At 36.4% G+C, this 22,541-nt stretch overlaps 1 protein-coding gene across 7 annotated transcripts in view; it reads right to left on the bottom strand.

Moving 5' to 3' along the window:
- sdk2b (sidekick cell adhesion molecule 2b) overlaps positions 1-22,541 on the bottom strand; it is a 397,130-nt gene that overhangs the window by 58,195 nt on the left and 316,394 nt on the right. For all 7 annotated transcript variants that reach the window (XM_048171159.1, XM_048171152.1, XM_048171156.1 and 4 more), the window contains exons 5-12: positions 13,962-14,095; positions 12,674-12,785; positions 11,366-11,556; positions 9,219-9,302; positions 7,371-7,565; positions 4,937-5,053; positions 1,903-2,070; positions 1,660-1,762 (exon numbers count right to left, since the gene is read on the bottom strand). In XM_048171159.1, the coding sequence (XP_048027116.1) occupies positions 1,660-1,762; positions 1,903-2,070; positions 4,937-5,053; positions 7,371-7,565; positions 9,219-9,302; positions 11,366-11,556; positions 12,674-12,785; positions 13,962-14,095 (1,104 nt within the window). The remainder of the gene's footprint in view (positions 1-1,659; positions 1,763-1,902; positions 2,071-4,936; positions 5,054-7,370; positions 7,566-9,218; positions 9,303-11,365; positions 11,557-12,673; positions 12,786-13,961; positions 14,096-22,541) is intronic.

The raw sequence follows: 22,541 nt of genomic DNA on the forward strand, positions 1-22,541 counted from the left end.
AACTAAAAATCGTCACTAAGTGAAGTTCAGTCTGAATCTTGCCTTCAAATCACTCTTTGATGCTGGTCTGGCTTAATGGAGGATGGTTGAGGCTGCAGACTTTCAACTGTGAGCAACGAGATTCAAGGGATTTTCAAAGGATTCTGGGGATCTATACGGTAGTTGTAAATGTTGAGATAATGTAATGGCTCATGATTTCACGCTGGTGTGGAGTCATTAATGTCAGACGATTTTATCCATTGGGATTTGAATGGTTTGAAACATGGCTGGCTATGATATTGCTAAAGCATGCGTCACTATTGCTCATACTCAGGGTAAGGAATTTTAACAACTCCTGCATTCTGCTCAATGTCAGCAGTGGGATATTCCTACTAGGATATTCCTGAGTGCTCCATTGCTTGACATTGCTGAAAGACAAGAAAACAAAATGGCAATGTTACCGCAAAGCTTCCCTGAATCCCGCTATATTTGAGTGACATTACAGAACAGAACTACAACCACCCAAACATCTTAGCAACCACCCAGAACACTCTGGCATCCACTTTGTAACACCCTAGCAACCACTCAGAACACTCTAACATCATCATAATAACACCCTTGCAACCACCAGGAACACTCTAGAATTTACCTGATAACAACCTAGTAATCACCCAAAACACTCTAGCATCCACCTAGTAACGGACTAGCAACCACTCAAAACACTCAAGCATCCACATAGTAATGGCCTAGCAATCAACCAGCACACCCATAACAACCGCCCAAAACACTGTGGCATCCACCAAGTAACACCCTAGCAACCACCTAGAACACTCTAGCATCATCATAATAACACCCTTGCAACTACCAGTAACACCCTAGTAACCGCCCATAAAACTCTAGCATCCATCAAGAAATGCCCTAGCAACCACCAGGATCACTCTAGCATTCACCTAGTAACACCTTAGTAACCACCCAAAACACTAGCATCCACCAAGAAATGCCCTAGCAACCACCAGGATCACACTAACATTCACCTAGTAACACCCTAGTAACCACCCATAACACTCTAGCATCCATCATGTAATGCCCTAGCAACCACCAGGATCACTTTAGCATTCACCTAGTAACACCCTAGTAACCACCCATAACACTCTAGCATCCATCAAGTAATGCCCTAGCAACCACCAGGATCACTCTAGCATTCACCTAGTAACACCCTAGTAACCACCCATAACACTCTAGCATCCATCAAGTAATGCCCTAGCAACCACCAGGATCACTCTAGCATTCACCTAGTAACACTCTAAAAACTATCCATAACACTCTAGCCTCCATCAATAATGCCCTAGCAACCACCCATAACACTATTGCATCCACCTAGTAATACCCTAAAAAGCATCCTGAACACTCTAGCGTCCTAATAACAGTCTAACAATTTCATAGCAACACACAAAAATCCATTTAGTACCACTAGGCAACTACATAGCAGTGTCCTTCATGTCATTTTGAAGGTGAAATATTCATATTTTCTTCAAATAAAGTAAACATGTAGCTGGTTAGTATTTCCCCCACCCACATGGCTTTAATTACTTTATCACAAAAAAAAAAAATAGTTTAAAAAAATGCAAAACATTCTGTGTTTACAACATTTATTTGCAGTCAAGTGTATGTGGGCCGCACCTGACTGAGACGCTGGGGTCATGCGTCACACCGCAGGTCATGGTGGCTTTTGTTCCTTTGATGACGCTCTGATCCTGAGGTGGATTAGTGATGCGTGTACGTGCTGTAAGGTGGAACCAAGTAAATGCACATCAGTATGTGCACAGGTGTAAGACACAAACATGCAAACACACTTGAACACGGACATCATAAAGTAAAAAGATAGCCTCTGATCTATACACTTCAAAACACAAACACACTCACCCCAGACCACGAGATCAGCCGAGGCCTCGTCTATGCCACGGGAGTTGCTGGCCATGCAGGTGTAGGTGCCGGCGTCCGATATGTGGGAGGGGCTTATGAGTAAACTTCCTGACTCCAGGAGAGTGAACCGCGGTAGCTGAACCGAGCCGCTTGCCAGCACTCGTTCTCCTGCCGAAGTCACACACATATAAATACATATGATATAAAATAGTTATAAAATAGTAAAAATAAAATGGTAACCGCACATCATTTGGCATCTACTGTATATTAGTGAACCAAGTTATATGATGAACAGAAAACTTATAACAAAAATATAAGGAATTTTATTTTAATAAAAACAATTAAAAACGAATTAGATTTTTTTTAACTTAATATTATATTATTATTGTATTTAGTGCTGTCAAATCAATTAATTGTGATTAATCATATCTAACAAAAGTTTGTTTACATAATATATGTGTTTGTATATTATATATATATTATATGTGTGTATATATTATTATATATATATATATATATATATATATATATATATATATATATATATATATATATATATATATACTAACATATTATGTAAACAACATTTATGTTAGATGTGATTAATCATGATTAATCGATTTGACAGCACTAATTATTATATTATATTATATTATATTATATTACATTTAGTGCTGTCAAATCGATTAATTGCGATTAATCATATCTAACAAAAGTTTGTTTACATAATATGTGTGTGTATATATATATATATATATATATATATATATATATATATATATATATATATATATAATGTGTATATATTATTATATTTATATATTAAAATCTAATAATATATATTAACATATTATAAACAACTTTTATGTTAGATATAATAATTATATTATATTATATTATATTATATATAAATATATATAATTATATATCTTTTTTTTTTTTTTTTACTTTATTGAACCTGCATTTATGATACACATTCTGATGTTAGTTTGAACCCAAATACAGCTCTGGTAAAGTATTTACCCTCATGTCGTTCCAAACCTGTATGACTTTCTATGGTTTGTGGAACACAAAAGGCGAATTATACTGGTTGTTTCTTTCCATGCAATTAGTCCCTATGGGTACTGAAGGTTTTAAGCCTCAGAAAGAACATAAAAAGCACCATAAAAGTATAATAAAGGTGGTCAATATGACTCATGTTGTATATTCTAAGTCTTCAGAAGTCATATACAATAGTTTTGTGTGAGAAACTGACTGAAATTTAAGTCATTATGCACCTGTAACCTTCTCTTTCAATGAGATGTGACCAATTCATTGAAAAGATTTGAATCAGACATTGCTACTCTTTCACAAAGACACAAAGTACAACCATTGCAAATGTCAAGATTTTTTAATGGAAAAAAGTTATAAATGTGGGTATGCAGCTCACACAAAGCTATTGTATGGTATCAGAGAACTTATACATTTTATACTGCTTTTGCATCCTTTTTGAAGCTTGACAGCCTTGGTTTCCATTTATTCTAATTTTATGGACAAGAGGGACCAAAACAATTCTTCAAAACTTCTTTTGCGATCCACAGAAAAAGTCATATGGGTTTGGAACAACAGAAGGATGAGTAAACAATGACATAACTTTCATTTTTGGGTGAACTAATCCTTTAAAGCCACAAGCAAGCTTGTTTTCTTTCCATTTGCTCTAACGTGAAATGTAAAGCAGTTCTGGGGACGGACATGCTCCTCTAATTTGTCAGTCTTCCATACAATTGTTTCCTTACAGAATCATAATTTTGTGGCAACCAATATCTTACAGTACATTTCTGATGGTTCTGGTTAAAAATGTATTTGTAGCTTCTACAATGATTTTTAATGAGTAGTTTGGATATTAAGGAAAGTTGTTATTATAGGTATTTGTGTCATGCCTAACAACACCCTTTTACTGTGGTAAAATCACAGTAATGTACAACCATGAGTGGATTATTTCTTTAATATACAAAAGTTTGGAATAATAATGTTTCTGAAAGATGTCTCTTATGCTCACCAAAGCTGCATTTATTTTATCAAAAATGCAGTAAAACCATATTGTGAAAATGTATTACTATACAACTTTTCTATTTAAATACATTTTAAAATGTAATTTATTCCTGTGATGGAAAAGCTGAATTTTCAGCATCATTACTCCAGTCTTCAGTGTCACATGATCCTTCAAAAATCATTCTAATATGCTGCTCAAGAAACATTTCTTATTATCAATGGTGAAAACAATTAATAATTTTGTGGAAACCATGATGCACTACCAATAAAAATTTTGGGGAAACATTAAAAAAAGTATACTAAATTAATATTTCTAAAATTAATTATACTTTTATTCCAAAGATGCATTAAATTGACTAAAAGTGACAGTAAAGACATGTATAATGTTATAAAAGATTTCTATGTATTTCAAATAAATGTTATTTATTGAACTTTCTATTCATTTAATAATTTTGAAAAAATGTATCCCAGTTTACACAAAAATTACACAAAAAAAACTTTTTGAAATTAATAAGACCGTTTATTAATACATGAGCACCAATAATAATTGATCAAAGTTGACAACCAAATCAGTATTTAGAATGATTTCTGAAGGATCATGTGACACTGAATACTGGAGTAATGATGCTGAAAATTCAGCTTTGCCATCACTGCAATAAATTACATTATAAAATATATTAAAATCCAAAACGGTTATTAAAATTGTAATAATATTTCACAATATTGCTGTTTTTACATTGTGCATATATAAAACAAAATTTACATAATTGTAGCCTATGTCAAATCACACAATCATTTTAATGTCTGATGACATCTGAACAGTATAATACGTGAAGACGGCATTGCAGCAAAACAGTAAATATAGTGTCAGAAAATAACCAGGCAGAGCAGGTAAAGCAGAGGAACAGAGAGGCACTGGGGTGAAGTGCAGCCTGGAAACTGACACTTTGTAGTGGTTCTTTGGAAATGAGTGAGAGTAGACAATGAGGGATGTGTTCTTCACCTTTCTGCCAGGTGATGGCAGGACGGGGCGCTCCTGAGGTCTCACAGTGCAGGATAACTGACATGCCGTCAATCACAGTGCTGTCGGATGGTCCTGCTGTGATGTTCGGAGCTATACCTGTGAGAGGAGCACACCAACCGCATGAGAAACAAAGACGTACAACGGCACACACACACGTTCAAACACTTCCTCGCATTCGTAAGCGCTGGGAAAATCACACAAAACTCGATTCACACGGATCAAAGCTTGGCTTAGAAACCAAACAAGTAAAGAAAACAACGGAATGAAAGCAGGTATGAAACGAAAAGTTGAACAACAGAAGAAAAACAATTCACTGGGAAATGTAGACAGGCAAGATAAATTGGGATTTTGGAGGTGGGCGTACAAACAGTTCCTTACAGCCTGGTTGATAAGGGAAAGGGAAGGCTAATACTTAAAGGGGTTATGAATTGAGAAATCAACTTTTCTTTGAGCTTTTAATATATAAGAGAACACTGAACTATAAGAATATCATGTAAGTTTCAGAACTGAAAACTTCCTTGTTAGTCCAATAAAAGCTTTTATTGACACCAGGCCCAGCGAACGACTCGTCTCTATGAATCTATGACAAGTGAAACGCCACCTCCACAGAAGAAATCAATGCCTACTTCATCATTGCAACGTTAGCCCCACCCACTGGCATGTTAGTGAGATGACGAGGAGATAAGAGCGATACAGGACTAAAAATAACATTACCTTTCAAAGGACCCTAATGCTAGGAATATGGTTATTTATTTTCAACAATGTCTCAGTTGAGCTTTATTTATTTGTATTCAGTATTTCACTGTGGATTCTTTGATAAATTAATTGCATTTCAGCACAGGCTTTGCAAACAGACTTTTACGATATGGACTCGGCAGTAATGCAACAACATGTAAGTAACTGTGTTAATTCTAATGCCTGATCTCATATGTAATGATTCATGTACAGTCAGATGTTCTTTGTCTATGTGTCAGTAAATCAAACCAGTGACTAAACTGTCAACTTCACATTGTTTCTCTTAGTAGGATGCAAATAATCTGTTATTTAAAAGTGATTAAATTATATAAAGAAAGCGATCAAAGAACGCTCCCTTTACAATCGCAGGAGCTGTCAATCAAACTGCGCGGACTGAAGCTGTCAATATAACAGTGCAAGTTTATCAGTGACTGAATTCTGGACTCGCGCAAAAACTCCTGTTTTATTCAACAAATCTCTTAGTTACATCATGTTTGCACTGTTAGTTATGTTAAAAGCATTCGTTAGTGTGCAGAAATTGAGTTGCAATGACGAGATCACTGCTTTCATGCGCTCAACAACATGTCTGTGATTGGCTACAACAATGTTCATCACTGCAACCTTTCATGCCACAATCTAAATATAATGCCATAGATCTAAATGTAATGCGAACAACACTTATCACGATTAGTTAACCTTGAGAGCTTTAATAGTAAAAACGTGATAGAAGTTTTCAAGAGAGTAATTTTCATATGCAAAGATGTTAGCCAATCACAGTGGTGGGCGTATACTGAAGTCTCACAGAAGACACACCCCTTAAAACAGAGCGTTTAAATAAGAGGGCTAAAATAAGGGTAGGAAAAATGCCCTTTATTTCTAAATTATGACAATTTTTTATGTAAAAAGCATACTAACATTATAAGTGCACCCCAGGAAGCATTATAAAACAATAAAACAACGCAGTTCATGACCCCTTTAAAGGGATAGTTCACCCAAAAATTTACATAACCTTAAATTGTTCCAAACCTGTATGACTTACTTTTTTCTGGGGAACACAAATGATACTTTGAAGAAGTATTTTTGTTCAAACAAAGTCAAATGGGGTCCAAAACAACACTGAGACATTTCTTTTGTTCTCCACATGAGGAAGTAAGTCATACAGGTTTGGAATTACATAAATGTGATGTAAATGATGACAAGATTTTCATTTTGAATAAACGATCCCTTTAACTTCAGTACCGTCCAAACCCAATATCTGTGTTCATTGTAAGCAGAGGTAAATATTAGCTAGATTTGGTGTTTAGCTTTTTAGCGAGCTCTATGTGTCTCTGAGCGGCAAGATAAGCTCAGTCAGTCCTCTATAAAAGCCTCTTTATCTCTCCCTGTCTCTCTGTCGGTCTCTCTCTCTCGCTAACTCTTCCTCACAACAGGGTATTAATCACAGCCTTAGCACGGCGACAAAAAAAGCATATCAGCAGCACAAGAGAAAATGAAGACTGGAAGAAAGAAAGGCATTGTTGGTATGGCAAAAGCCTTTCTGATTGCAAGAGAAAGAGACAGACAGAGAGAAGCACAGGAAATAAATGTCCACATGTATTTGTGCATCAGTGTATGAGAGCACGAGAGGCAGAAAGAGGAAAGGTGTAATCCGGAGAGAGGGGCGGATGGATGAACTCACTCGTAACAGCGAGATAGGTGTTGGTCTGCACCTCTCCAGCCTGGTTGCGGGCGAAGCACTGGAACATTCCGGTGTCATCAGGCAGAAGGCCATTAACCTGGAGACTACCCCCTGCCAGCACTCTGTAGCGCGGGGTCTTCACTGGGCTTATGGGTACTGCGTCCTTGTACCACACGATATCAGGCTGAGGAACACCTGACATGAATAGGTATAGATAAAGCTGAATGATAAATATGAAAAAAAACCTTAAAACCTTAAAAAAAAAACCTTGATTGTTTATTCTATTTAATTAAATATATAAAAATGAATTATTTAATCATAATTAATTTAATATATATATATACATACAGTGGGATGAAAAAGTATGTGAACCCCTTGCAGAATCTGTGAAAATGAGAATTATTTTAATAAAATAAGAGGGATAATAAAAAAATGCATGTTATTTTTTGTTTTAGTACTGTCCTGAGTAAGATATTTTACATAAAAGATGTTTGCATTTAGTTCACAAGACAAAACAATAGCTGAATTTATTAAAATAACCCCATTTATAAGTATGTGAACCATTGATTCTCAATACTGTGTGTGGTTACCCGAATGATCTATGACTGTTTTTTTGTTTTGTGATGGTTGTTCATGAGTCTCTTGTTTGTTCTGAGCAGTTAAACTGAGCTCTGTTCTTCAGAAAATTCCTCCAGCTCCTGCAGATTCATCAGTTTTCAAGCATTTTTGTATATTTGAAGCCTTTCCAGCAGTGGCTGTATGATTCTGAGATTCATCTTTTCACACTGAGGACAACTGAGGGACTCAAACTCAACTATTAAAAAAGGTTCAAACATTCACTGATGCTCCAGAAGGAAACACGATGCATTAAGAGCCGAGGGGTGAAAACTTTTGAATTCAAATATCGAGGTAAATTGTACTTAATTTTTCTGCCGGGAAACATGCAAGTATCTTCTGTTGGTTTCGAAGGGCAGTACTAAATGAAAAACAATGATATTTAAACAAAATAAGAAAAAATGTGACATCTTCATCCTGTTCAGAAGTTTTCACACCCGACTCTTAATGCATCGTGTTTCCTTCTGGAGCATCAGTGAATGTTTGAAACTTTTTTAATAGTTGAGTTTGAGTCCCTCAGTTGTCCTCAGTATGAAAACACAGATCTCAAAATCCTACAGTCACTGCTGGAAAGGGTTCAAATATGCAAAAATGCTTGAAAACTGATGAATCTGCAGGACCTGGAGGAATTTTCTGAAGAACAGAGCTCAGTTTAACTGCTCAGAACAAACAAGAGACTCATGAACAACCATCACAAAACAAAAAAACAGTCATAGATCATCCGGGTAACCACACACAGTATTGAGAATCAATGGTTCACATACTTATGAATGGGGTTATTTTAATAAATTCAGCTATTGTTTTGTCTTGTGAACTAAATGCAAACATCTTTTATGTAAAATATCTTACTCAGTAAGACAGTACTAAACAAAAAATAACATGCATTTTTTATTATCCCTCTTATTTTATTAAAATAATTCTCATTTTCACAGATTCTACAAGGGGTTCACATACTTTTTCATGCCTGTGTGTATATATGTATATATTTATATATAAACAACTTTTCCATGTTAATCTGAAATTTTTTGAACTATCTGCAATTCAAACTACTTTATTGAGTAGCTCCGCCCACAGTAGAATCTCATTGATCCAAAATCATGTTCCATACAGCTGTAAATTAAACCTCTTGTTCTGTTTTTGCTGTGGATGCTTTGTGCAGCATGTTGCTGTCAGTAAGAAAAGATTACTTGGTGCTCGAAAAACCTCTTTAGGATGAGATGTCAGGTGTCTCACCTCTGGCCTGGCAGGGAATGTCCACCACTTTCTCCATCTCAGCTGTGATGTGTTTCTCTGGTTCCTTTACAAACTGAGGCGGTTCTGCGGGAGAGAGAGAGAGAGAGGGTTTTGACCTCCACATGTGCACTTCAGGGAAAGAAAAAAAACAACAACAGACAAAGGCACAGGATAAACATTTTCAAATAAATAGGACTGTTGTTGGATTTTTGAGAACATCCTGTTCAGGCTTTTTGGTTTTACTCTAAAAACAGACTTTACAGTGGAGACAGAAATAAAAAAATGACCTTAAAGGAGACTAAATAGTGCCTGCCTAGTTGCATTTAAAATTACTATTTGCCTTAAGAAGAGTTTCGAAAATTGTGATTTTGACAACAATACTATATGTGTCACTTCAAAGCAACTTATATAGATAGAGTACAGCTATATACACTATTGTTCAAAAGTTTAGGGTTTGTAAGATTTTTTTTTAAGTAAAGAAGTCTATTGTGTTTTTTTTAAATAAAAAATACACTAAACAGTAATATTGTGACATACTATTACAATATAAAATATCTGCCTTCTAAAATGTAGTTTATTCCTGTGATGCAAAGATGAATTTTCAGCATTATTACTCCAGTCTTCAGTGTCACATGATCCTTCAGAAATCCTTCTAATATGCTGATTTGCTGTTCAAGAAACATTTCTTATTATTATCAATGTTGATAACAGTTGTGCTGCTTCATATCTTTGTGGAAACCATGATACTTGTTTTTTTCAGGATTCTTCAAAAGAGCAGCATTTGAAATATTTTTGCAATATTATAAATGTTTTTAATGCAGTGAAATGTATTCTTTTAAATTTAATACGTTCTTTCTGAATAAAAGTATTCTTAAAAAAAAATACCGGTAACACTTTATTTTAGGGTCTTTTAACTAGTTGCTTATTAGCATGCTGTCATGATCATGAGTTGGAGTGCCCTGTTTAGCCACCAGAGGGCACTCCAACATGGACTTTTGTCACTTGTCTGAACTGCAATTCCCATAATTCACTCCTGGACTCATTATCCTTGTTTCATTGCACTCAGCTGTTTTGTGTTTGTTCATTAGTGTCTGTCTATTTATACTCGGTTGTTTCTGTCCTGGTGGTTTGTTATTATTTTGTTACGTGCACTTCTGTACCTCTGGCTTTCTGTTTGTGGACTGTTACTTGGATTTTGACCCTTGCCTGTTTTCTGGATCACGACTTTGGATTGCCCAATAAATGCTGCAACTGGATCCTAACATCTTGTTTTTGTGTGCCACCGTGACACATGCATATTACTTGAATACTGGCTATTAAGCACATATTAATGACTTATTCTGCATGACCTTATTCTACATTCCTAATCCTACCAAATACCTAAACTTAACAACTAACTTACTAACTATTAATAAGTAGTACATTTGGAGTTTATTGAGGGAAAAGTCGTAGTTAATAGTTTATATGTGTTCCCTATACTAAAGTGTTACCAAAATACCAAATATTGGAATGGTAGTGTATATTTTATCTGTATTTATTTTACTAGATATCAAACCCAAGACCTTGACGTTGCTAGCGTCAGTTGAGCTACAGGCACACTAGGACTGAAATGTCACCCGACTCAAGCTTTTCTGCAACGTCTTTTTGGGGACTTTCTGTTCAGTTGGCTTTGAAGAGCGACTCAGTGAAGGGTTGTGCAAAATTCCTTTGCTCTTGCACATGCTCATTAGTTTCAACATGTCCACTGCTGCTCAGCAAATATAGATTTTTTTGCTGAATTTAAGATGTTGACTCAGCACACTAATTAAAATGAGCTGAATGTTAGTAACATGGCAAAAATTACATCATAATTGATGAACAAATTATTGATACAAGTACTAATGATATGCTGAGGGTAGCCAGATGACATTTGAATATAGTCTTAAAGGTACAGTTGCAAAAACAGCTTGTTTATTTGGAAAGGTTAGAAAGAGGATGAATCAAAGAGTTAGAAAGAAGTTAAAACTATTTTTGGTGCAAGAGACCTTGACTAACAATAGAAGTGGACTTAAAATGTACTTAAAATGTCATTTAATAATCACAAATGCACTAGTGCACTAGTTTATCTATCACACAAAACTGTATACAGTCATATGTGTGTTTATTACCAAGCACATGCAGGTACGCTCCAGCGCTGACAGAGGGAACGCTGCTGCTACGGAGGACAGCTTCACACTCGTAGAAGCCAGAGTCACTGACCACTGGACTCAACACCGTCAGTCTACGGTTAAAATCACTCAGTCCACTCCTCATCAGAACGCCGTCCTTCTTCCAACTGATGCTCAGCTTTATTAATGGCCTAATAGAGAATTGAAATGAGAGGGAAAGAAACAGGAAGAGTATCTGTCAACCATTAAAACTTTGGCTTTTCCTACTTAATACAGTTCTGCACTATCAAAGCACCATCTATGATATGTTTTTTTCAGTTTGAAAAAAAGAAAATGTTATTATAAATAAGCATTTACTCTGAAAGTCTATGGGGTAAGACATTTCACACAATTAAAGGTGATAAAGAGGATCTTTTCGTCGACTGAGAAACCAAAGACTGTTACTGAGTTTTTGAAATGAGCGCATACGTAAGAACAACCCCCCCTCCTTTCGAGGGAACGCCTCCCAAAACTCGTGCACGAGTATTGGAACACAAGTGTTTACCACCGGCATTCGCTGTGTCGTGTTAGTGGATTCGTTATGTCGGACTCACCGCAGGTAACTCATAATCTGCAGTTGTTACTCTTGTCTCCTGACAAAAACATTGCATGCGGCGCCTGTGGAGTGTGGAAAGTTACTGGAGCGCGCAGCCGCGCTCGTCTCTCACAAGGAATGTCATGGCAGTGATTGACAAGCCAGAGGGCCAATCCGCGCACGTCTCTCACAAGGAATGTCACGGCAGTGATTGACAAGCCAGAGGGCCAATCGTTTACGCGATGATCGCGTAAACGATTGGCTGATGTTTTTAAGGCCCTACCTCGTGCACAGATGATGTATATTAATATTATTCCTTTCAGTGCACCTAATAAATAGTCTTTTATCAGTTAGTAAAGACAGTTTGAAGTAATATTGCAAAAATGTATAAAACAAAACATCCTCTTTAGCACCTTTAAAACTGTATATTTAAGAGTATATTTACTATGAAATTGCATGAAATGCCCAATTAGATCTATTAGTTTTTCACCGTATAAAATAAAGGAACTTACCGTTAGCCATTTAACAGATTTTTTACATTATTTACCATTGCAATTTACAATCATTTTTTACAAGACTCAATAGAGTCTGTACTTCACATGAAATAATTACAGAAAAGTGTTGAGAAAAGAATAAAAAGTATAACAGACTTCAATCCACTGCTCGTCTTGTAATCACCGTAATTAAAATCATTTTCCTGTCATTCAAACTGTGAAAGAATCAGAGGTCGTCACCTAGCATTGGCCACACACTCCATGGTGACCTCAGAGGTGCCGGAGATGACGCTGGTGTTCCTCGGCGGGATGACAATGGTGGGTGCGATGGGGTCTGCTGGACCACCAACATCTACAGCAGAAGAGAAATGTGAAAATTAGAAAACGAAGAGAGCTTGAACAAGTGTGTTATGACACACAGGTAAAGGACATTATCGAGTGAGTGTTTTTAATAGAACTCTGATCTGTCATCTTCAGGTGTGAGTGTGTCCAGATGTAGGAAGTGCCAGCCGATGTATTGTACGTGTTACAGCAAGTGTGACAGGTTTGTGTTTGGAACAGGAACTTATATCTCTGCTCTGCTGGCAGCTACGCTTGTATATGTGTGAGAAAGAGTGTGTGTGTGCAGAGTTCTGTCAGAGACGGTCTTCTGTAAAGCACTGATACTCAACTACAGCTTCTGGGAAGGACTGTCCTCTATACACACACACACACACACACACACACACACACACACAAACACACCTCCCACCCATAATCTCTAATCTCCTCGCTGTTGCCGCACCATTCTTTAGTTGCTGCTATTAGACTCAAAAATATCATATCCTGGTTTGCAGAGAGAATCTGATACACCAAAAACTCTTACAAAGTACAATCCATAACTGTCAATATTCTCGCTCTGGAATTCGGAGAAGCTGTGAGAGTGAAAACAAAGCACTGTCACAGAAGACAAATCTGTATTTGTCTGTAGCCTGTTGTTCACAGGTTTATATGTTCATATAAACCGGCATGTCTAAAATGGAAAGCCAAGACTCATGGAGCGGATACACAAAATATTTTTCATTTACTTTCATTTTTTCACATAAAAATGAGACATAAAAATATATATTGCATCTTTCACTGTATAATAAAGGCCAGGTTCAAAAATTACACATAGCAGAATATAAATAAATAAATAAATAGGTTATAACCCAATATGTGATTAAAAAAAAAAAAAAAAATCAATTCATTTCAGTTTTCATTTCTTAAAAAGCACAACAACTTTTATGAATGTTACTATTAAATATGGAATAAAATGATTATATTACAAATGCTGCATACATATATATATATATATATATATATATATATATATATATATATATATATATATATATATATATATATATATATATATATAGCATTTGTAATATAATAATATAAAAATATATAATAATTAAAATTAGCTTAATTTTAGTACAACAGAAGTCTATAGGAGGAAGTCCAAATGTAACTGTGGATGTGTGTGTCCAAATCTCTACACACTTACTTTCTACGGACAGCGTTATGGGCTGGCCTGTTTTGTTTTCGCCGTTCTTGTCATTTACGGCTTGTACGTAGTATCTTCCGGCATCTGGAGCCACGGTGGACAGGATGACCAGCGTATTGTCCAGAGTAATGGCTCTGTGAGAAAACAACAAGCAGAATCATGGTCAAAAATCTCCAACTGTCAGACATCACACTCAAACGCTGATTTATAACACTGCATCAGTAATATCACCACAACTACAACTACCAAATGTTCAGTGCCGTGCTTGAAAAGCTGATATTTACTTGAAAATTTCCCAGTGGATGTTTCAGAGACACTGTGGAGTGCTAATTTACTGCCATCTCGTTAGGCCTATTCATATACACAAAGACAAATGTCTTTAAAAACATGACAGAATTCTGAATGTTTCTTTCGTTGATGTTGTTGTTTTTCATAGTCATTGATTATGACTCATTGAGATATAATGAACAAAGAAACTGTCATTTCACCTTAAGATAAGCCAAAATCTTTGCTCCATAAATATCACATAAACCTCTTCTGCCGTCAGGAATATGCAACAGCTGCTGTGATGGAAGACATTTTTCCATAAAAACAGAAATATTACCATTATCTTCCATCTTTTCATTAAGCCCTTAAAGTTCAAATACTTCAAAATAAACGTGCTAAATAAAGAGTTAAAGGTGCCATCGAACGTTTTTTTACAAGATGTAATATAAGTCTAAGGTGTCCCCTGAATGTGTCTGTGAAGTTTCAGCTCAAAATACCCCATAGATTTTTTTTAATTAATTTTTTTAACTGCCTATTTTGGGGCATCATTAACTATGCACCGATTCAGGCCGCGGCCCCTTTAAATCTCATGCTCCCTGCCCATCGACTCTATAATACAGTGCATTTAGAAAGTTCACACTGCTAATATAACCCTCAAATGGATCTTTACAAGATGTTCGTCATGTATGCTGCATGCATGCTTCGGGTCATGTGAGTATAGTATTTATTTGGGTGTTTATATTTGATTCTGAACAAGTTTGATAGTACTCCGTGGCTAAAGCTAACATTACACACTGTTGGAGAGATTTATAAAGAATGAAGATGTGTTTATGAATTATACAGACTGGAAGTGTTTAAAAATGAAAATAGCGACGGCTCTTGTCTCCGTGAATACAGTAAGAAACAATGGTAACTTTAACCAACAGTAGCCTACATTAGCAACATGCTAACGAAACATTTAGAAAGACAATTTACAAATATCACTAAAAATATCATGATATCATGGATCATGTCAGTTATTATTGCTCCATCTGCCATTTTTCACTGTTGTTATTGCTTGCTTACCTAGTCTAATGATTCAGCTGTGCACAGATCCAGACGTTACTGGCTGCCCTTGTCTAATGCCTTTCATAATGTTAGGAACATGGGCTGGCATATGCAAATATTGGGGGCGTACACCAATGTTATGTTGAGATTCGCCTGTTCTTCAGAGGTCTTTTAAACAAATGAGATTTATATAAGAAGGAGGAAACAATGGCGTTTGAAACTCAATGCATGTCTTTTCCATGTACTGAACTCTTGTTATTCAACTATGCCAAGGTAAATTCAATTTTTAATTCTAGGGCACCTTTAACAAGTATAGGGAACCAGAAATATTATAAATGTAATACAGTTTCTTATTTTTCTTATTCCCTTGGTTAGCATAAGAGACTTCTCTTAAGTCTCTGTCTTAACAACAGTATGTACATACTGTATGTTTTGCCTATTGTATTACATATGTAACCATAGTTTCTCATCTTTAGCAGTACGTTCATGCATCTCACTTTGAATAAGCAGCCATCTCCACCTGACCGCCCACTGCTGTCCACTGGGCCGTGTCCTGGCACTTACCCCATGGAGTCCTAATTACTGTGCCTCCTTTGTTTACAATCAATGTTTTCTCATTATGACTATGTGCTGGACAATTGAGGAAGAAATGTTCGTTCTGCATGGCTGCCATGAACTGGCCCCCACATTCCCCTGCTCGAGTCCTCCGGGGTGTGGAATGCTAATAGGAATCTGACCATCTCACTGTAGGAATACCAAATGTGTGCCAGAGCCCCAGAGCTGCTATTGCACAAGGCTGCAGATGCTTACTGATAAAGTCAGCATATTTTGAGGTAAAACTGACAGATCTTTCACTCATCTTTCATTCTCTCTTGGCTTTACAACTCTAAGAGAACAATTGATGGGCCTGTAATTGTATATACTGTATTCTTATACTACACCCTTAAATCAAACTATAACATAACTGTTATTTAAGTTTTAAGTCACTATACTTCCTTATATCATAATCTGATTCAAGCTGGAGTTCTGGAGTATTAATGTGGTTAAAAATGAATGTGGTCTATTTTTTTCCCCATTTTATCCTTTCCATCAAACCGTTGTGGATATGGTGGTACAGTCAGAAAGAGCTAGTTCTTTAGGTACAAGCCTCTATCGATCCATGAGTTTTCTGAGACCAGCACTGTAGTTGAGGTCAACAATAAACAGCATTTGCAAGTGAAACATATATTCAATGCCTCTCACAGTTCAAAACGCTTACACTATGGCCTACACCTTCCGTATTCAATTTACGCTTTTTTTGTAAGTTGAAAATGGAAGGCAGTCTGGTGGAAGCTAGATATTTTACTTTATAACGTGTTAAATATGGATATTTTTCTTACACAAACGCATTGCTTTGCTTCAGAAGGCCTTTATTAACCCCCTGGAGCCGCGTGGAGTATGTTTATGATGGATGGATGTACGTTCTTCAGCTTCATACTCGTTGGTTCCATTCACTGCCATTATAAAGCTTGGATGCGACAGGATATTTAATAATATAACTCCAATTGTGTTCATCAGAAAGAAGGAAGTCATATGCACCTAGGATGGCTTGAGTGTGAGTAAAGCTTGGGGTAATTTTCATTTTAAAGTGAACTAATCCTTTAAGACCTTTTTTCAAAGTCTTGATTTTGTTTTTGGGATCTACTAGAATAGTTTTTCATGCTTGAGTGTTCAAAAAATTGCAGAACTTCTCTTCCCAGTCTGTCAGTAATGCACAGTTTAGTTAGCTATCTCTGTCAAGCCCCCGAAAAGTGCAACGTGCTCTGATTGGTCGGCTGGACCAGTGTGTTGTGATTTGAGATTGTTTCGAAAATGTCACGCCCCTTATCATAACCGCTAGTTATGAAACACTATTGACACAACTCAACCAGGCCACGCCCCTTTTTTGTGCATGGATTGGGCTGGAATTATTTAAATGAGGAATATTGTGACGTATACATTCCTGGAAGAAAACTCAAGACTAGACTTGCTTACTGATAGTCAAACTCCCTTTGTAACTTTGCAGACCATTTCCAGGCAACATTTCTACCGATTTTCTACTGATTTTTAATGGTTGTTAACAATACCAACCCTGAAACACATTGAGCTGTGGTGCTCATGTGGCCGACATGAGTTCGAGTCCAGTTTGCCTCATGCCCGGATCATGTTTTCCCATCATTTATTATCTGTTCTCCACTTTCCTACCAACAAAAGCTGCAATGATGGCTATAAAAAATAACCAATAACATACAATGTGTGCACAGAGTGTTGCAGAACAGCTTTTATCAAACCAAATCATCAACAAAACAACTCAAATACAAATATTCATGAGTTGCTGCATATTTAAAACTAATTTAGTCCTAAAGCCTCGATTGCAACAATCCAAACACTTCAGCACTTTCAATAAAGATAAAACACATAAAATATTGAAATGACTGATTCTGCATTTACTGAATTGATAAGCGATATTACGCTAAGGATTTCAACAGCACAGTTTGGTTTATTAAAAAGCAAAAGCCTCATCCTATTCCTACACGTCGCCTGAAGATAAACCTTAACAACAGCACGATAAAGACATTACGCTCGAGCGCAGCTGGCTGTCACAGGATATTACATCAACCTCCTGAAATGATTAATGACTGCTGTATGATTAGAGCAGCTCAACATAGAGGGATGACATAAGAGCGGATGATTGATTTTAATATCTCCTCATGCACACACTTGGTCTCAAATTTCTCCCGTTTTCGGCCCACTATGCATCGTTCCAGACGGATAAGGGGCCGGTTAATAAGGGCGAACGGCTGTGGTGTGATGATCTGTAGTGAATATTTCACTCTGCCTGGGTCCTGGTGCGGCAGGTGTCAGGGAGAGAGCCACACTGCTGCTGAATTATGGATTGGAGTGAGCGGCCCAAGACTGCAAATTAATCTCAGGTGATTCCCTAAACCTGAGCACATAAAACGAGAATAAAGACATAGCTAGCAGACCGACCAACTAATGAGGCAGTGAAGAACATGCACACACATACACATTTATATATGCACATACATTGTTATTTCCTTATGCACATTCACACTCTCTAATATATGATCTACATGCAACCAAATTCCTGACTGACAGTGCACACATGATAAAGGTCATGCATAAATATTATCGCACATGTCTCACAATACTCATAAATACTACACATATACATATTTCTAAAAGGCACAGATAAATATAACATAAGATGAAGCCTATGAACCCGTTTTATGTGGTGGCAACATATGACAGAGGTAAATTATTATAAACTTATATAAATGCCAAAGGACATGTAACCCAGACACCCATAAGTAATTCTGACATTTTTATCTGGAATTCTGACGTAATGTAGTAAAAATATTCAAGTAACCCCTAATGAAGAGTGCATATACACTGAATGGGGATAAATTAAAACAGAATGGCGCAGTTTTTGTATTTTTCTATATTTTGGGGATTTGAATTTGGGATAATCTATATTATGGACAAGAATGATAAATCATATTCCTTATTGAGGAAAGACATATGCTGCGTCCGAAATCGTGTACTGCCTGAGTAGGTACTACATTTGTATTTACTTCAAGGGTTAGTTCACCCAAAAATGAAAATTCTGTCATTAATTACTCACCCTCATGTCGTTCCACACCCGTAAGACCTTCGTTCATCTTCGGAACGCAAATTATGATATTTTTGATAAAATCCGATGACTCAGTGAGGCCTCCGTTGACAGCAAGATAATTAACACTTTCATATGCCTAGAAAGCTACTAAAGACTGCTTCATGAAGCTTCAAAGCTTTACGAATCTTTTGTTTCGAATCAGTGGTTTGGAGCGTGTATCAAACTGCCAAAGCCACGGGATTTCAGTAAATGAGGCTTTGTTACGTCATAAGTGTTTCAAAACGTTCCGAAATTTCAATGGTTCACCACTGGGGGGCGTGACTTTGGCAGTTTGATACACACTTCGAACCACTGATTCAAAACAAAAGATACATAAAGCTTTGAAGCTTCATGAAGCAGTTTTGAAGTTGCCCATCACTAGATATTGTTAAAGGTGCCATCGAACGTTTTTTTACAAGATGTAATATAAGTCTAATATGTCCCCTGAATGTGTCTGTGAAGTTGCAGCTCAAAATACCCCATAGATTTTTTTAAATTAAGTTTTTTTAACTGCCTATTTTGAGGCATAATTAGAAATGCGCCGATTCAGGCTGCGGCCCCTTTAATTGCTCGCGCTCTCCGCCCCCTCCCGAGCTCTCGACTCTATCATTGCATAAACAAAGTTCACACAGCTAATATAACCCTCAAAATGGATCTTTACAAAATGTTCGTCATGCAGCATGTCTAATCGCGTAAGTACAGTATTTATTTGGATGTTTATATTTGATTCTGAATGAGTTTGAGGCTATGCTCTGTGGCTAATGGCTAATGCTACACTGTTGGAGTGATTTATAAAGAATGAAGTTGTGTTTATGAATTATACAGACTGCAAGTGTTTAATAATGAAAATAGCGACGGCTCTTGTCTCCGTGAATACAGTAAGAAACGATGGTAACTTTAACCACATTTAACAGTACATTAGCAACATGCTAACAAAACATTTAGAAAGACAATTTACAAATATCACAAAAAATATCATGTTATCATGGATCATGTCAGTTATTATCGCTCCATCTGCCATTTTTCGCTGTTGTCCTTGCTTGCTTACCTAGTCTGATGATTCAGCTGTGCACAGATCCAGACGTTAATACTGGCTGTCCTTGTCTAATGCCTTGAACATGGGCTGGCATATGCAAATATTTGGGGCGTACATATTAATGATCCTGACTGTTACGTAACAGTCGGTGTTATGTTGAGATTCGCCTGTTCTTCGGAGGTCTTTTAAACAAATGAGATTTATATAAGAAGGAGGAAACAATGGAGTTTGAAACTCACAGTCATTTCCATGTACTGAACTCTTGTTATTCAACTATGCCGAGGTAAATTCAATTTTCAGTTCGATGGCACCTTTAAATAAATTCATTATTTAGTTTTTTTGGCGCACAAAAAGTATTCTCGTCACTTCATAACATTAAGATTGAAACACTGTAGTCACATGAACTGTTTTAAATATGTCACTGTTTTAAATATGTAATTTAGTAGCTTTCTGGGCATCTGAAAGTGTTAATTATCTTGCTGTCAACGGAGGCCTCACTGAGCCATCAGATTTCATCAAAAAAATCGTAATTTGTGTTCTGATGATGAACGAAGGAATGACAGGAGGGTGAGTAATTAATGACAGAATTTTCATTTTTGAGTGAACTAACCTTTTCAAATAAAGTTCAATTGTACTACATCCACCATGTTGTTACTGTCACGTGACTTACCAGCGTCAGCTCACAACCAATTCGTACGAATTTGTACCATCTCACTCGTACGAATTCGTATGATTTGGGCGACGGGTAGGTTTAGGGGCGGGGTTAAGGGTAGGTCATTCGTACGAATTGGGCAACTCGTAAAATATGTACGATTTAGCAAAAATCATATGAATTCCGAGTGAGGTCGTACAAATTCAAACGAATTAGCCACCTCGTCAAATTCAGAATGTACGATTTAAAATTGTGAGATCGGGTTGCGCTGCTTCACTTCTATTCATAAATCCCCTCTCTTTTCACCTACTGTTTTTTGAATACTATGTTCTGTACATACTACTCTTTTTGGGTACTGTTTTTTGCATACTATAAGTATTCGATTTTGGATGCAGCGATTCTTTTACTCTTCTTATTGATTCAATAATACCAGAACATCATACAGACAATAAGCAATTACCTAGCAACCCAGCAACACTCTCAAAACAACTCAGAACACCTTAGCAGCTGCATACTGTAGCAACATCCTAGCAACTATCAACAACCATCAAAAACGCAGTTACTTTTTTTGGACCTATTTTACTCTTTTCCTGCCTTTCTCTCTCTGTTTGTGTGTATTCCCACATGTGTTTGTGAAAAGATTTCATGGAATCAGTGATCAGTGACTGTTTCTTGTCGAATCACAGAGCTGAGAAATTAGAATCACTGTTGAGTTGTGTTTTCTCATCAAAGGTATTTACCACATTCACTTACTGCAATCCCAGATTTAAGTCTGCTAAAGAATGCAGTTCTGAGAGAATTCATACAGTATGTGTGCATAAAAAAGGTCAATTCCAAGACCTAGTGAGCTGTCAACTTAGACAGCGTTACAAGGCAACACAGGTTCACTCAATGCAAAGGTTGTTCCAAAAAGTAGGTAGCATAAATACATCTTTATAGCCAAAATCTGAATCATATAGCAATCCCAGCAATCCCAAAATGCACAGAGAAGAGAAAAGTTGATTACAAGTATGGGGTCACTGTGATTTTTTAAAATGTTTTTGAGAGAAGTCTACTATGCTCACCAAGGCTGGATGGCATAGCCTTGGTGAGCATAGTAGACTTCTCTCAAAAACATTTTAAAAAAATCACAGTGACCCCATACTTGTAATCAACTTTTCTCTTCTCTGTGCATTTTGGGATTGCTGGGATTGCTATATGACTGTGAAATACTATTACAGTTTAAACTCTTACTTTTGTGTAAACCATGATGAGTGAAGCTTTGATTCTTTGGATTCTCTAATTAATAGATTTATTCAGAACTTATTAGAAATATTTTACATTTTAAATGTCTTTGCTCTAACTTTTGCTCAATTTAGTGTGTCCTTGCTGAATAAAAGTATTAATTTCTTTCAAGTGACTCCATCTTAGTGACTCAAACCTTTTGAACAATAGTGCACTGACAGGTACAGATAAAAAAGTCATTAATTAAAACAAATCTTACTACAAAATCATACTTGATTCTGATGGGTAAATCATGGCAATATATAGTCTAATAGCTTTGTACAATGACTTCTAAACTGCATAAATAACCATCAACCAAGGACTTTATATATAGAAAGACAGTCCACTCGTATTACTATGAATGGGAGAAAGAGCAACGCGCAATATGGCAGAATAATTCCCGCCTTCTAAATAAAAGAGCCAATCCCCGATTGGTAAAGTCATCATATTTAGGACTGCGCATGTGCATTAGCTTGGTCCAGCCTGAAAAATGCATTTTTTTGTCATGATTTGAGCATTTAGAAACACAATTAATGAGTCAGTTTTTGTCCGATTTCATTGGTGATTTCAAATATGAAATTTAATCGTAAGCTTGGCGAACAGTTTTGGAGAATTTGATGT

The sequence above is a fragment of the Megalobrama amblycephala genome, linkage group LG20 (assembly GCF_018812025.1).
Source record: "Megalobrama amblycephala isolate DHTTF-2021 linkage group LG20, ASM1881202v1, whole genome shotgun sequence".
NCBI lineage: Eukaryota > Metazoa > Chordata > Actinopteri > Cypriniformes > Xenocyprididae > Megalobrama > Megalobrama amblycephala.